Consider the following 16655-nt stretch of genomic DNA (forward strand, 5'->3'; position numbering starts at 1 on the left):
ATTCTCCTGCCTCAGCAGAGCAGACAATTTTAACCGAGGATTAGGAGAGCTCAAAATATCTTTAGCATGCCTCGATTTTCCCACACTTTTGACCAAGATACAGGAAAGAGAACAAAAAGTAGGGAGAATGACTAGCCAACTCTTAATTCTTCAGGTTGGAAAGAAATGCATTTCCTGTGAGTTTAAAAGGTCCTTCCGTTCTTTATAGGTGAGTGGACAGCAGAAGTATTTTTCTTGGTATTCTAAGTAGAAGGGGCCCTGGAAGCTGCTGAATCTTGGTTTTAACCAGTCAACTGAATTTGGTTGTGTTATGGGAAGTGGACTGCTAATCATGAGTGCCTCTTCCGGTATTCCATAAAATCCTCCCACTCCATTTCCTGGCACTATAGGCCCCTTGTTTTGACAGATAGCTCTTACCTAGTGATACAGATAGTTGTTCCAATTTATGCATAATGTTTTTAGTGCTAAATTCATAACACACCATGTAGTGTTTACAGCAGTGTATTGATAACACACACATACATATGTGTAGCTAAAGACTAATAACTTGCTATTTTGTCACTTGCAACAATTTGCACTCGTTAATGATTTTTTCCCAATCCAGAGGTAGAGTCATTACAAATAAAGTGAGGGACCTATGGCAAGAGAGGGTTTGCTTTTCCCCAAACTACTCTCTACCATACCCCCTGACATCCTATCTCTATCTCCCTTCCCTGATCTAAAAAAAAGAAAACCACAAAATCTTTCCTAAGGATGTTTGTCAATGATTAAAATTCTACCTTCAATGGCATACATTCCTTTGATAGATTGCATCTCTTAATGGTATATAAATTACTCTGGAGAAAGGTTAACATTGTGATTTTGCTATTTAGCCTTTGATGTTGATAGTGAAGAATGCATAGATCATGAAGCTGCTAAATTAATCCTCACAGTGGTATTGGTGGTAGGTGAGACTGCACCAGGCAATTTTGAGTATCAAGGGAAATTTTTGTCTACTGAACATTGTGGGCAGGGTTGGCACTCAGATTGTGCTTCTTGCTTCTTGCTTGTGGCTATGGAAGGCTAGAAAAGTGTTATATAATCATGAAAAGCACTTGGAACCACTCCTGGTACTATCAGCTTTGTTGAAATTGTAGTGACTTGAGTTATGTTAACTAAAATCTAATTGTTAAAACATTTATTACCAGAATGTATTTCTGATAATGTTTATACAATCAAGAAGTGGCAAAGTTGGCCTAAGAAGCTGAATGTATCTGATTCTGGATACAAACCTTATTGTTTTGGAATCATATACATTAGGCTTCTTAGGCCAACTTTGCCACTTCTTGATTGTATAAACTTGAACTCTCAGAGCCTCATTTTCAGTTAAAGTTTATTTAAGTAAAGAGTAGTCTCCCTTTATCCACGGTTTCACTTTTGGCAGTTTCAGTTAGCCCTGGTCAATCTGAAAATATTAAATGGAAAATTCCAGAATTAAACAATTCTTAAGTTTTAAATTTTGTACCCTGAGTAGCGTGATGAAATCTCATGCTGTTCCGCTCTGTCCTCCTCGAGACGTGAATCCTCCCTTTGTCCAGAGCCTGCGCGCTGTACACACTACTTGCCTATTAGTCACTTAGTACTTGTCTTAGTTATCAGATTGACTGTCCTGGCAGCCCAGTGCTTGGACTCAGATAACCTTTTTTTTACTTACTAATGGCTCCAAAGTGCAAGAGGAGGGATACTAGCAATTTGAATACGCCAAAAAGAAGGCGTCAGTTGCGTCCTTTAAGTGAAAAGATAAAAGTTGTCAATTTTAGGAAGGAAAAAAATCATATGCTGAGATTGCTAAGATGTTCTGTCTGTGAAACTGTGAAGAAGGAAAAGAAATTTCTGCTAGTTTTGCTGTCGCACCTCAAACTGCACAAGTTACAGCCACAGTGCGTGTTAAGTATTTGGTTAAGATGGAAAAGGCATTACATTTGTGGGTGGAAGATACGAACAGAAATGTTTTCCAATTGACAGCAGTGGGGTTCAATACTATCTGTGGTTTCAGACATCCACATACCCCTTGAAACATATTCCCCATGGGTAAGGGGGGGACTGTTGTATTTTTCTGAGCTGCTTTGGCACTTTCTCCAAGACAAAACTGATAATTTGAAGAGCATGCAATTTTGTCATATTGCAAGGAAATGCTCAGATTTGCATGACCCTGGTTTAGTTTGGAGGTCTGAATTTATCCTACAGATTGATTTTTCTGAAGATGCTGGTATGTAGTTCCCTTCATTGATAATAGTTAACTCACTGGCTTACCACAGTAAGTGATAAGTGCTTCTTGAGAATGGTGTGTTTCTGCAGGGCCTAGCATAGGATCTGTGACCTGGGCCTGTCCTCCCTCTCTTGGTGGTAGAAATAAAGAACAAGGGCTATCTCCTGATGGGTGTCCTAGTACATTTGAGCTGCTATAACAAAATACCATAACCTGGGTAGTTTATAAACAGTGGAAATTTCTCACAGTTCTGGAGTCTGGGAAATCCAAGCTCAAGGTGCCAGCAGATTTGGTGTCTGACTAGTAACCCACTTCCTGGTTCATAGACGACCATCTCTGAATCACATGCAGTAAGTACTTCAACATTGTTGGTAGTCTTGGAAACTGTAACTTTAAGCAAAACAACCTATACTGGAACCTTTTTTTTCCCTCATCAGTGTTATAACGGTGTTGTTTGAGGACCTTCTATACATTGTTTTGCTTATAGTCACAGTTTTCAAGAACCTATCAACCACTTTAAGTGAGGACTTACTGTGTTTCATTTGGTTGTCATGTTGTTATTTTAGTCTCCTCTAACCTAGAAATGCTCCCCTTCCACCCCTTTTATTCTATATCTCATGACACATGTGTTTGAAGAGTCCAGACTAGAAGAAGAAAAGTGACACAGAACAAGAGGCTTCCAGCAGGCAATCCACAGGCTAGGTACAGATGTCTGTGTTTGTTCTGTATTGTACATGTAAATTTAAATTTATTGCCAGTATTTAAATAGGAGATTTCTGGCAATGCTGGGCTCACATTCCAGTGAATGTGGGTAACACGTCAATTGCAAGCCATCCTTTTTAGTATTTGTCAGCTTATACAGTATTCAACACACATGGAACTAAATACACTTTTTGGTGATACTCAATTATCGTAGTAGTACAGTCACTCTTTTTTTTTTTTTTTTGAGACGCGGTCTGCTCCGTCACCCAAGCTGGAGTGCACTGGCCAGATCTCAGCTCACTGCAAGCTCCGCCTCCCGGGTTCACGCCATTCTCCTGCCTCAGCCTCCCGAGTAGCTGGGACTACAGGCGCCCGCCACCTCGCCTGGCTAGTTTTTTGTATTTTTTAGTAGAGACGGGGTTTCACCGTGTTAGCCAGGATGGTCTCGATCTCCTGACCTTGTGATCCGCCCGCCTCGGCCTCCCAAAGTGCTGGGATTACAGGCTTGAGCCACCGCGCCCGGCCAGTCACTCTGATAGAACATAAACTCACATGGAATTATGCAGTCATAAAATTATTCTTTTTCCAGGTCTTCAGTCTACATTCCTCCAAAGAGAAAGTCTCTTTTTTTAATTGAACCTGGTATTCTTTAGTGACTCCCTAATAATCACTGATCTCCCTGTCTGACAGGGATGCTGGCCCCAGACTGAGACCATTGTTTCATAGAATTTAATAGTATTATTTTCTTTTCATTATACTTATTGACATAGTTGATGTCTGGTTATGGCAGGCAATAGTAGTAAGTAATTGTATGTGCTGTATGCAAATGAAGCAATATTAGCTGTCTTATAATAGATCTCATTTATTGAGTATCTGTTGTTTCGTAAAACTTTCCTAGGTTTTTCTCCTTTGGTCATAAAAATTGATGACCTGGAATCTTTGTTATACCCTTTTTATATATGAAGAAACTGAAGTTCACTGGGCGTGGTGACTCACGCCTGTAATTCTAGCACTTTGGGAAGCCAAGGTGGGCGGATCACATGAGGTCAGGAGTTCGAGACCTGCCTGGCCAACATGGCAAAACCCCATGTCTACTAAAAATATAAAAATTAGCCAGGCGTGATGGTACAGGCCTGTAGTCCCAGCTACTCAGGCAGCTGAGGCAGGAGAATTGCTTGAACTCAGGAGATAGAGGTTGCGGTGAGCTGAGATCACACCACTGAACTCCAGCCTGGGCAACAGAGTGAGACTCTGTTTCCAGAAAAAAAGAAAAAAAAAGATACTGAAGCTCAGCGAAGTTAAGTGACGTGTTTTGCTAGTCAAAAGCAGTTGTGCTGTTCCAAAAGATAACCTCTAAGCCACAGCAGTCCTTTAGATCTGATGATCCTGTTAAGGTCAACATCTGTAGGAAGGTGGCAGCATATGGCTTTACACGTGACATAGTGGAGCCATCAGGCAGGTGATAGTCATGTGGGTGTGGCTGGGAGAACATTGACTGATTTAGATAATATTTTTGCGTAAATTGTGGGAAGCTTTTTCAAAACAATACTGCCTCAGAAGACTTGCCAATTTGCTGTCTGCTGAGGTACATGGAGGTGCAAAGCTGAATGGTCCCAGGAAAGCATTTGTTTCAGACAACCTTTAGGTTTCTGTTTGAATGTGGGGACTTCTGTTATATAGTCACAAATTGAGACAATTATGGTCACTGCTTTTTTGCAGCATATGTAAGGCTATTTTTCCTTCTTGTGCATACCCTGCAGGAACAGCTTTCTCAAGTTCTTGATGCCATGTTTGAAAGGATAGTCAAAGCTGATGAGCATGTCATTGACCAAGGAGATGATGGAGACAACTTTTATGTCATAGAACGGTAGGAGATGGAGCTTTGAAATTGTGTGGCCACACTTAATCGGATTCATGAATCAGTGCAGATGCTTTATCCTATTCTGTATTCAGCCCAGAGAGGCTTAGGGCCAAGTGAAAAAGCTTCCCAAAGCCTTGTGAGAGTCCACAGCTTGTCCCTCTCTACCAGTGCTGTCCTGAGTCCTCAGCACAACTCATATTTGAAGAGCAATCATCTAGAGTAGAAAATCTTTAGGCCAGGTGCGGTGGCTCACGCCTGTAATCCCAGCACTTTGGGAGGCCAAGGCCTCCCTCAGTGGATTACTTGAGGTGAGGGGTTCGAGACCAGCCTGGCCAATATGGTGAAACCCTGTATCTACTAAAAATACAAAAATTAGCCGGATGTGGCGGTGCATGCCTCTAATCCCAGCTGCTTGGGAGGCTGAGGCTGGAGAATCGCTTGAACCCAGGAGGCGAAGGTTGTTGCAGTGAGCTGAGACCCCACCACTGCACTCCAGCCTGGGCAACAGAGCAAGACTCCGCGTCTCAAAAAAAAAAAAAAAGAAAAGGGAAGTCTTCTTTACAGTTAGTTAAGGAGTGCAGGGTGTGCTTTATAAACATGTTATTTGCCAGTGTCAAGTGAATTGATTCCCTGAAGAATTAGCCATGGTGCTATAGTTGTTTGAGTCTTCATATTCGAGCCTGATTTTACTCATGAATATGCTGCCCTGACCTTAACCCCTCTGGCTCAGATCTAAGTATTAGGAAAAAATGAAATATTTGGGCTTGGCCTGCTCACCCTACTGTGTCCTAACCTCTTGAGCTTAGTATCCTCTTTGGCTGGTGGCAGTGAGGTGGTTGTCCTGATCTCCTTAGTCCTGAAAGAAACACTCTCATTAGAGTTTAACATCAATAAGATATTGCTTCACCTGATATCTTCCATTAATTTAAAATAAAATGGTTTTGGAGCTAGATAATAAAAAGGAAACAAAAATAATTTTTTTATCTCGAAGTAATTTCAGAGTTACAGAAAAGTTAATCAAGTAGTACAAAAAATGTGTCACAGGCCTGGTGCGGTGACTCATGCCTGTAATCCCAGCACTTTGAGAGGCCGAGGCAGGTGGATCACTTGAGGTCTGGAGTTCGAGACCAGCCTGGCCAATGTGGTGAAAGTCCATCTCTACTAAAAAAAAAAGTACAAAAATTGGTCAGGCACAGTGGCTCATGCCTGTAATCCCAGCACTTTGGGAGGCCGAGGCGGGTGGATCATGAGGTCAGGAGTTCAAGACCAGCCTGACCAACATAGTGAAACCCCGTCTCTACTAAAATACAAAATTAGCTGGGCATGGTGGCGCATGCCTGTAGTCCCAGCTACTTGGGAAGCTGAGGCAGGAGAATCGTGTGAACCCGGGAGGCAGAGGCTGCAGCAAGCTGAGATCGCCCCACTGCACACCAGCCTGGGCAACAGTGTGAGACTTTGTCTCAAAACAAAACAAAATTAGTTGGACATGGTGGTATGTGCCTGTAATCACAGCTACTTGGGAGGCTTAGGCAGGAGAATCGCTTGAACTTGGTAGGTGGAGGTTCCAGTGAGCCGAGATAGTGCCACTGCACTCCAGCCTGGGTGAGAGTGAGACTCGGTCTCAAAAAAAAAAGAAAAAAAAATTATAAATACAGGTTCCCCAGGTTAGTGTTCTCCCTTTGCTTCATTAAATTGTTGACAAGGAAGGGTGTGGTGGCTTACACCTGTAATCCCAGCATTTTGGGAGGCTGAGGTGGGTGGATCACGTGAGGTCAGGAGTTTGAAACCAGCCTGGCCAACATGGTGAAACCCCGTCTCTACTAAAAATACAAAACAACAACAACAAAAAAAAAATTAGCACGCCTGTAGTCCCAGCTACTTGGGAGGCTGAGGCAGGAGAATCACTTGAACCCACAAGGCAGAGGTTGCATTGAGCTGAGATTGTGCCATTGCACTCCAGCCTGGGTGACAGAGTGAGACTTTGTCCCCACCACCACCAAAAAAAAAGTTGTTGGAGAGTAAATTGCAGATATAATGCCCCTTTATCTCTGAATACCTCAGTGTGCATTTCCTAAAAAGGATGTTCTCTTACTTCAGTACAGAACAATTATAAAACACACAAATTAACATTTATACGATACTACATATAATATATGCACCTTATTCATATTTTTCTAATTCTCATTTTTAAAATTCTTTTAATCTCCATCAAATAGCTGTGCTAGATTCATTGGTTGCCTTTCTTCTTGAGCCTTTTCTTATTTAGATTCTTGAACAGAAAATGCTGTCCCTCCTTGAGTAACCTTTGGGTTCTTGCTACCTGTGACAAATTATTACACTTAAAGGAAATGTTTTCTTTAAATGCTGATTTAGAGTAAAGATGACATAAATAGTATCTTCTCAGAGAAAAGACTTTTGTCTTCATCTTTTGTACTAGTACTTCTTACACAAAAATTCTACAAGTAATGACAGAATAGGTTTTTTTGTTTTGTTTTGTTTTTTAGGGGGACGGAGTCTCACTCTGTCGCAAGGCTGGAGTGCAGTTGCACGGTCTCGGCTGACTGCAACCCCTGCCTCCCAGGCTCAAGTGATTCTCCTGCCTCAGCATCCTGAGTAGCTGGTACTACAGGTGTGCGCCACCACGCCCAGCTAATTTTTGTATTTTTAGTAGAGATAGGGTTTCACCATGTTGGCCACGATGATCTTGATCTCCTGAACTTGTGATCCGCCCACCTCAGCCTCCCAAAGTGCTGAGATTACGGGCATGAGCCACCGCACCCAGCCCAAAATAGTTTTAAAATAAAATTATAAATATAATATAACACTGTATTTATTTTATTTAATTAATTTATTTATTTTGAGATAGAGTCTTGCTCTGTTGCCCAGGCTGGAGTGTAGTGGTGCAGTCCTGGCTAACTACAACCTCTACCTCCCGGATTCAAATGATTCTCCTGCCATAGCCTCCTGAGTAGCTGGGATTATAGGCACCTGCCACCCACTTGAACCCACAAGGCAGAGGTTGCATTGAGCTGAGATTGTGCCATTTGCACTCCCAGCTAATTTTTGTATTTACTTAGTAGAGATGGGGTTGGCCAGGCTGGTCTTGAACTCCTGACCTCAAGAGATCCACCCACCTCAGCCTGCCAAAGTGCTGGGATTACAGGTGTGAGCCACCCATGCCAGGTCTATAATATAATAAAATTATATTACCACCTCAAGCAGCCACCTTTCCCCTTTGCTTTGCCATGTCCTCCACCACCAAGACAGAGGTCCCTTTGGGCACTTATGGTCTGGGAAATAAGCATCCACTTGTACATGTCCACAACTTAAAGACTGAAATGCCTTTGTACAGAGGGAATGATTTATTTCATATGTAAACAAAAGGGATTATTCTTTGTACAGTGAAAGTGGTGAATAAGGGCCTGGCACAGTGATTCACACCTGCAATCCCAGCACTTTGGGAGGCCAAGGTGGGAGGATTGCCTGAGCCCAGGATTGCCTGAGCAAGATAGTAAAACATCTCTATAAAACATTTTTTTAGGCTGGGCACGGTGGCTCATGCCTGTAATTCCAGCACTTTAGAAGGCCCAGGTGGGCAGAGCACTTGAGGTCAGGAGTTTGAGACCAGCTTGGCCAACGTGGTGAAACCTCGTCTCTACTAAAAATACAAAAAATTAGCTGGATGTGGTGGCGGGCACCTGTAATCCCAGCTACTTGGGAGGTTGAGGCAGGAGAATTGCTTCAACCTGGGAGACAGAGGTTGCAGTGAGCCGAGATCATACCATTGCATTCCAGCCTGGACAACAATAGTGAAAGTCCATCTCAAAAAAAAAAAAAAAAAAAAAAAATGCAGGCCGGGCGCCTGTAATCCGAGCACTTTGGGAGGCTGAGGTGGGCAGATCACAAGGTCCAGATGTCGAGAATATCCTGGCTGACATGGTGAAACCCCATCTCTACTAAAAATAAAAAAATTAGCTGAGCATGGTGACATGCACCTGTAGTCCCAGCTACTCGGGAGGCTGAGGCAGGAGAATAACTTGAACCCGGGAGGCAGTGGTTGCAGTGAGTGGAGATCAAGCCACTGTACTCCAGGCTGGGTGATAGAGTGGGACTCTATCTCAAAAAAAAAAAAAAAAAAAAAAAACCGCACAAAAAAACATTTTTTAAGAAATTATCCAGGCATGGTGGTGCATGCCTGTAGTCCACAGCTAATTGGAAGGCTGAGGTGGGAGGATCACTTGATCCCAAGAGGTTGAGTCTCCAGTGGGCAGTGATCATAACACTGCACTCTAGCCTGGGGGACAAAATGAGACCCTGTCTCAGAATAAAAAGAAAAGAAAAAAGAATGTGGTGATGAACAAATAGGAAAGGGCTGAGCACAGTGGCTCACACCTGTAATCCTAGCACTTTTGGGGGCCGATATGGATTACTTGAGACCAGGAGTCCGAGACTAACCTGGGCAACATAGTGAGACCCCTGTCTCTACGAAACAAAAGAAAGACTATCGTTCAAGTGAAAAGGTACGGTTCCTGGCCTCAAAAAGTTCATGGTCAAGTTGGAGAGACAGACCTTTCAATAGATAATTATTACATAATGTGGTGGTAACAACAATGATAAAAACATATGCCCCATTATTTAGAGGAGGACCTGAATGGGAAAGGTCAAGAGAGGCTCTCTGCAGTGCTGCTGCCTGAAATGAGTTCGTGTCACTCCCAAAGTTAAATGCTAGTGTCTGGAGGAGACACTAAAAACACTGAATTCCATGTTTCCTATTTATAACCTTATTTTGCCTTGTCTATAAAGGCCTAGGACAGGTCAGCTTCCCTACTGAGTGGTAAGCTCCCCTGAAAGCAGGGTTGGTGGCACATTCTCTGCTTTTCTTTTAATACATGATATTTAGTGATTTTATCAGACAGATGGAAGTTTTTTGTAGGAAATTTAGAATATAAAAAAATAAAAATAGGCCAGGTGCGGTGGCTCACACTTGTAATCCCAGCACTGCGGAAAGTCCGAGGCGGGTGGATTACAAGATCAGGAGATTGAGACCATCCTGGCTAACACGGTGAAACCCCATCTCTACTAAAAATGCAAAAAATTAGCTGGGCGTGGTGGCAGGTGCCTGTAATCCCAGCTACTTGGGAGGCTGAGGCAGTAGAATGGCGTGAACCCGGGAGGCGGAGCTTGTAGTCAGCTGAGATTGCACCACTGCACTCCAGCCTGGGCAACAGGGCAAGACTCTGACTCAAAAAGAAAAAAGTAAATAAATAAAATACAAACTGGATAGAAATTAATTTAGGCATAATCTGATTACCAGTATATGAGTCCATTATTTTTTCCGTGCTTTACTGTTGAGATCAGATACCTCACCCAAAATTTGGTTAAGATGTCAAGACTGATGATACACCAAAAGGGTATGAAAAGGTTTATTACTCACATGTTGAGCCATTTTAGAGCAGGGCAGGCTCCCAGACGGATCCAAAAATGACTTTAGATAGCAGGCGAGGTGACTGTCTTGGGATTTATGGTGGTTAGAAGGTGGGATTAGGTGAGGGTACTCTTACACAGGGGCTGGCATTTGTGTTGATTGAACTCCCCATCAGCACCAAAGGAGGGAGCACCCAGGCTTTCTTATCAGCTTGCCCAGATATGGGGCAGAAGAGGAAGGGTTTGAAAGCTGTCAACAATCAAACATCAAAAATGGAGTTGAGTAATGGAGTTATCTTTACATACTTTTTTTTATATTAAATCATACATTGTTGTGTGATTTAATTTTTTTAAATCTGTTTTAAGCATGTCAGGGATTATAGTATTATTCTGTTACTATTATTATTATTTTGAGATAGAGTCTCACTCTGCCGCCCAGGCTGGAGTGCAATGGTGTGATCTCGGCTCACTATAACCTCTGCCTCCCAGGTTCAAGTGATTCTCCTACCTCAGCCTCCTGAGTAGCTGGGATTACAGGCACATGCCACCATGCCCAGCTAATTTTTGTATTTTTAGTAGAGACGGAGTTTTACCATGTTGGCCAGGCTGGTCTCGAACTCCTGACCTCAGGTGATATGTCTGCCTCAGCCTCCCAAGGTGCTGGGACTACAGGTGAGCCACTGTGCCCAGCCATACTCTGTCATTATTATTTTATATACAGGCATGAGCCACCACACCCGGCCTCTGTCATTATTTTTAATGACTCCGTGATATAGATAGAAACATGTATTTGACCCATCTCCTATTATTAGCAGATGAAATTACTCATAGTTTTCACTATTATAATTATTACCTGGTGAAATCCCTGCAATTAAACCTTTTGCAGTATCTTTGATTATCTCTTTTGGAATGACTAGAAATGGAATTGCTGTATCAAAGGGTCTTTTTAAGGCGTTTGCGATATGTTCTAATTGTCTTGCAGAAACTGAAAAGTTTATGTTTCCCTCAGTGGTATGTTGAAAGTGCCTGTTTCTGCAAATGCTTGTCAGTTCTGAATTTTTTGTTTTTTTAGCAATTATTGCCAATCAATAGATAAATACTTGTATCGTTTGCGGTTTTTTTTTGAGGCAGAGCCTCTCTCTGTCGCCCAGGCTGGAGTGCAATGACGCAATCTCGGCTCACTGCAACCTCCGCCTCCTGGGTTCAAGTGATTTTCCTACGTCAGCCTCCCAGGTAGCTGGGATTACAGGTATGCGCCATGACGCCTGGCTAATTTTTTTTTTTTTTTTTTTTTTTTTGAGACGGAGTCTCGCTATCACCCAGGCTGGAGTGCAGTGGCCGGATCTCAGCTCACCGCAAGCTCCGCCTCCCAGGTTCACGCCATTCTCCTGCCTCAGCCTCCTGAGTAGCTGGGATTACAGGCGCCCGCCACGTCGCCCGGCTAATTTTTTGTATTTTTTAGTAGAGACGGGGTTTCACCGTGTTAGCCAGGATGGTCTCGATCTCCTGACCTCGTGATCCACCCATCTCGGCCTCCCAAAGTGCTGGGATTACAGGCTTGAGCCACTGCGCCCGGCCTGCTTTCTTTATTTTAATCAGTTGTGTCCTGATTTTCAAGAGACTGTGAAAGAAAACCCATGCACTCATTTCAATATCTACAGCAAAACATTTGACAAAACTCAACATCTTTTTGTGATGAAAATGCTCAGTAAACTAGCAACAAAATGACTTCCCCTAACCAGACTAAAGGCATTTATTAAAACCTACAGCTAACATCATATTTAATGGTGAAAAATTGTGTTTTACTTTTTTTTTCTTTTTTCTTTTTTTTTTTTTTGAGACAGAGTCTCACTCTGTCGCCCAAGCTGGAGTGCAGTGGCGCGATCTTAGCTCACTGCAAGCTCCGCCTCCCAGGTTCACGCCATTCTCCTGCCTCAGCCTCCCAAGTAGCTGAAACTAACAGGCACCCGCCACCACACCCGGCTAATTTTTTGTATTTTCAGTAGAGACGGGGTTTCGCCGTGTTAGCCAGGATGGTCTTGATCTGACCTCGTGATCTGCCCGTCTCGGCCTCCCAAAGTGCTGGGATTACAGGCGTGAATCACCAGGCCCAGCCGAAAAATTGTTTTTTTCTTACAACTCAGAATAAGGCAAGGATGTTTGCTTTCACCATTTCCACTTAATATTGTATTGGAGGTTGTAGTCAATTCAATAAGGCAAAGAAAAGGAAGAGAGGGAGGGAGGGAGGCAAGGAAAAAAGGAAGGAAGAAAAAATGTGACATAGATACACAATGAAATACTATTTGACCATAAAAAAGAAGGAAATCATGTCATTTGTAGCAACATGGAGGTTGCTATATTAAGTTAAATAAGACAGGCACAGGAAAACAAATACCACATGTTCTCGCTCACATGAGAGTGCTAAAGAACACTGATATCATAGATATAGAGAATACAGTGATATATACCAGAAACTGAGAAGGGTGGTGGGTGGATGAAGAGAAGTTGGCGAATGGGTACAAACACACAGTTAGATAGAAGAGATACATTTTAATGTGTCTTTTTTTTGTTTTTTCCTTTTTGTGGAGACAAGTCTCCATACGTTGCCCAGGATTGTCTCAAACTCCTGGGCTCAAGCAGCCCTCCCAGTTTAGCTTCCTAAAGTGCAGAGATTACAGGTGTGAGCCATTGCACCCGGCAAGTTCTAATGTTTTATAGCGTGATAAGGTGATTATACTTGGGTGACAATATTTTGCATATTTCAAAGTAACTATTAATAGAAGAGAGGACGTGAAATGATACCAACACACAGAAATGACATATATCCCAAGGTGATAGATACTCCAGTTACCCTGACTTAATCATCACCCATTCTATGCATAGAAAAAACACTCACATGTACCCCATAAATTATGTAAAATATTATATATTATTAAAAGAAAAAAGATTAGGCTGGGCATGGTGGTTCATACCTTTAATGCCAGTACTTTGGGAGGCTGAGACAGGAGGATTGCTTGAGCCCAGGAGTTCCAGACCAGCTTGGGCAACATAGTGAGACCCCATCTCTACAAAAATAAAAAAAATTAGGTGTGGTGGCACACATCTGTGGTCACAGCTACTCAGGAGGCTGAGGTGAGAGGATTGCTTGGGGCTGCAGTGAGCCATGATTGTGCCTCCGCACTCCAGCCTGGGCAACAGAGAACAACCTGTCTCAAAAAGTATATATATATAATTTTTTTTTAAGTAAAGATGGGGAGGAAAAAAAAGGAAGGGGCATATAGATTGGAAAGGAAGTATTAAAATTGTCTTTGTTTCAGGTGACATGATCCTCTATGTAGAAAATTCCGGCCGGGTGCAGGCTCACACCTGTAATCCCAGCACTTTGGGAGGCCGAGGCAGATGGATCACGAGGTCAGGAGATCGAGACCATCCTGGCTAACACGGTGAAACCCTGTCTCTACTAAAAATACAAAAAAAATTAGCCAGGCGTGGGGACGGGTGCCTGTAGTCCCAGCTACTCGGGAGGCTGAGGCAGGAGAATGAGAATGGCGTGAACCCGGGAGTTGGAGCTTGCAGTGAGCCAAGATTCCTTTGCTGCACTCCAGCCTGGGCGACAGAGCGAGACTCCATCTCAAAAAAAAAAAAAAAAAAAAAGAAAAGAAAATTCCAAGAATGCCACAGAAAGGCTACTAGAATTAATAAGTGAGTTTAGCAAAGTGCACAGTACAAAGTCAAAATACAAAAATATGTTGTTTTTTATATACTAGCAAAGTTCCTTTGGAAATATCTTAAAACAACATTTTCTTTTATATGTACCTGCCAGTTCTTAGCATTTATTATCAGAAGTAACTAATGAAATTATTTGTTGTCATTCTTCTAGGGGAACTTATGACATTTTAGTAACAAAAGATAATCAAACCCGCTCTGTTGGTCAATATGACAACCGTGGCAGTTTTGGAGAACTAGCTCTGATGTACAACACCCCGAGAGCTGCTACCATTGTTGCTACCTCAGAAGGCTCCCTCTGGGGACTGGTGAGTGAGAGAAATTGTTCCCCTTGTAAGGCACAGTATTAATTCCCTTTCTGTGTCTCTGTCCTCGGGCTGTTGATTTACACTGTATCTTACAGCCAATTATCTGAAAGACATGGATGTTATAAAATTATCAACTTTTTTTCTCAAATGAAATCACATTTTAAAGACATGAAAGAGCACTTTAGGGCTGGGCAGTGTCTCACGCCTGTAATCCCAGCACTTTGGGAGGCTGAGGTAGGCAGATCATGAGGTCAGGAGATAATCCTGGCTAACATGGTGAAACCCCCATCTCTACTAAAAATACAAAAAAATTAGCTGGATGTGGTGGCAGGTGCCTGTAGTCCCAGCTAGTCGGGAGGCTGAGTCAGGAGAATGGCATGAACCTGGGAGGCAGAGCTTGCAGTGAGCCGAGATCACACCGCTGCACTCCAGCCTGGGCAACGGAGCAAGACTCCATCTCAAAAAAAAAAAAAATAATAACACTGTATTGTGACATCCTGATGTTAAATTAAGAGTGCTCCTGAAAGAGATACAGTGACTTACGTGACTTAAGGATAGGTCACGCACTTGGGACTCAATGATTGAAAAACTTGAGAATAGATTTGTATAGGGGAATAATAAATAATGGGAGGCCAGGCGTGGTGACTCACACCTGTAATCCCAGCACTTGGGGAAGCCAAGGCGGGAAGATCACTTGAGGTCAGGAATTTCTGAGACCAGCCTGAGCAACATGGTGAAACCCTGTCTCTACTAAAAATATGAAAATTAGCCAGTCATGGTGATGGGTGCCTGTAGTCCCAGGAGGCGGAGGTTGCAGTGAGCCAAGATCACGCCACTGCGCTGTAGCCTGGGCGACTGAGCAAGACTCCATCTCAAAAAATATAAAACAAGGCTGGGCGCGGTGGCTCAAGCCTGTAATCCCAGCACTTTGGGAGGCCGAGACAGGCGGATCACAAGGTCAGGAGATCGAGACCATCCTGGCTAACACAGTGAAACCCCGTCTCTACTAAAAAAATACAAAAAACTAGCCGGGTGAGGTGGCGGGTGCCTGTAGTCCCAGCTACTCGGGAGGCTGAGGCGGGACAATGGCCTAAACGTGGGAGGCAGAGCTTGTAGTGAGCTGAGATCCGGCCACTGCACTCCAGCCTGGGCCACAGAGCGAGACTCCGTCTCAAAAATAAATAAATAAATAAAACAAAATAATAAGCCTTGGTGCCAACTACTGGTTCAGACCAAGATGGAATAGCCCTATACCATGCTAGTGTTCTCACTTAAAAACACACACACACCACTCTGGACACAATATAGCAAACATAGGAAGACCCTGAAAGGTGGAAAGAAGGCAGACTATCTAGGGACATTGGGGCTTGAGGAGAGACATGACAGTGAGTTCCTGGGTTCCCATATATCCCAGATGGGGTGCTGGAAAAGCCCGAAATCCAGATCTGCCAACGGGTACATTCAACAAGAGCAAAACTCCATCTCAAAAGCAAAAACAAAACGAAAAAAAAGAACAAACAAACAGAAAATCAGCTGGTGTCAGCTAGGATATAGAAGAACTTAACACCATTAATTAACAAAAGCTATGTGAAATTTCTAGAACACTGCACACAGCAACAACAGAATGAACATTTTTTTCAAGCCTATTCAACCAAATAGGCCATATCTTGGAATATAAAATAAAACTTTAAAAATGTGAAAGATTGGCCGGGCGTGGTGGCTCACTCCTGTAACCCCAGCACTTTGTCCAAGTGATCTCATTGTTCAATTCCCATGTATTGGTGAGAATATGCGGTGTTTGGTTTTCTGTTCTTGTGAAAGTTTGCTGAGAATGATGGTTTCCAGCTGCATCCATGTCCCTACAAAGGACACGAACTCATCTTTTATGGCTGCATAGTATTCCATGGTGTATATGTGCCACATTTTCTTAATCCAGTCTGTCACAGATGGATATTTGGGTTGATTCCAAGTCTTTGCTGTTGTGAATAGTGCCGCAGTAAACATACGTGTGCATGTGTCTTTATGGCAGCATGATTTATAATCCAGTAATGCAATGGCTGGGTCATATGGTATTTCTAGTTCTAGATCCTTGAGGAATCACCATAATGTTTTCCACAATGGTTGAACTAGTTTACAATCCCACCAACAGTGTAAAAGTGTTCCTATTTCTCCACATCCTCTCCAGCACCTGTTGTTTGTTAATGATTGCCATTCTAACTGGTGTGAGATGGTATCTCATTGTGGTTTTGATTTGCGTTTCTCTGATGGCCAGTGATGATGAGCATTTTTTCATGTGTCTGTTGGCTGTATGAATGTCTTCTTTTGAGAAATGTCTGTTCATATCCTTTGCCCACTTTTTGATGGGGTTGTTTGTTTTTTTCTTGTA

The 16655-nt window shown here is 42.9% G+C and overlaps 1 protein-coding gene across 1 annotated transcript in view; it reads left to right on the forward strand.

Annotated features, from left to right (window-relative positions):
- Window positions 1-16655, forward strand: part of PRKAR2A (protein kinase cAMP-dependent type II regulatory subunit alpha) — a 100716-nt gene that overhangs the window by 59687 nt on the left and 24374 nt on the right. Inside the window, exons 4-5 of the mRNA XM_017868147.1 lie at window positions 4711-4817; window positions 14116-14269. Coding sequence (XP_017723636.1) covers window positions 4711-4817; window positions 14116-14269 — 261 coding nt within the window. The remainder of the gene's footprint in view (window positions 1-4710; window positions 4818-14115; window positions 14270-16655) is intronic.

This window comes from Rhinopithecus bieti, unplaced genomic scaffold (genome assembly GCF_001698545.2).
Source record: "Rhinopithecus bieti isolate Rb0 unplaced genomic scaffold, ASM169854v2 scaffold_3875, whole genome shotgun sequence".
Taxonomy (NCBI): Eukaryota; Metazoa; Chordata; class Mammalia; order Primates; family Cercopithecidae; genus Rhinopithecus; species Rhinopithecus bieti.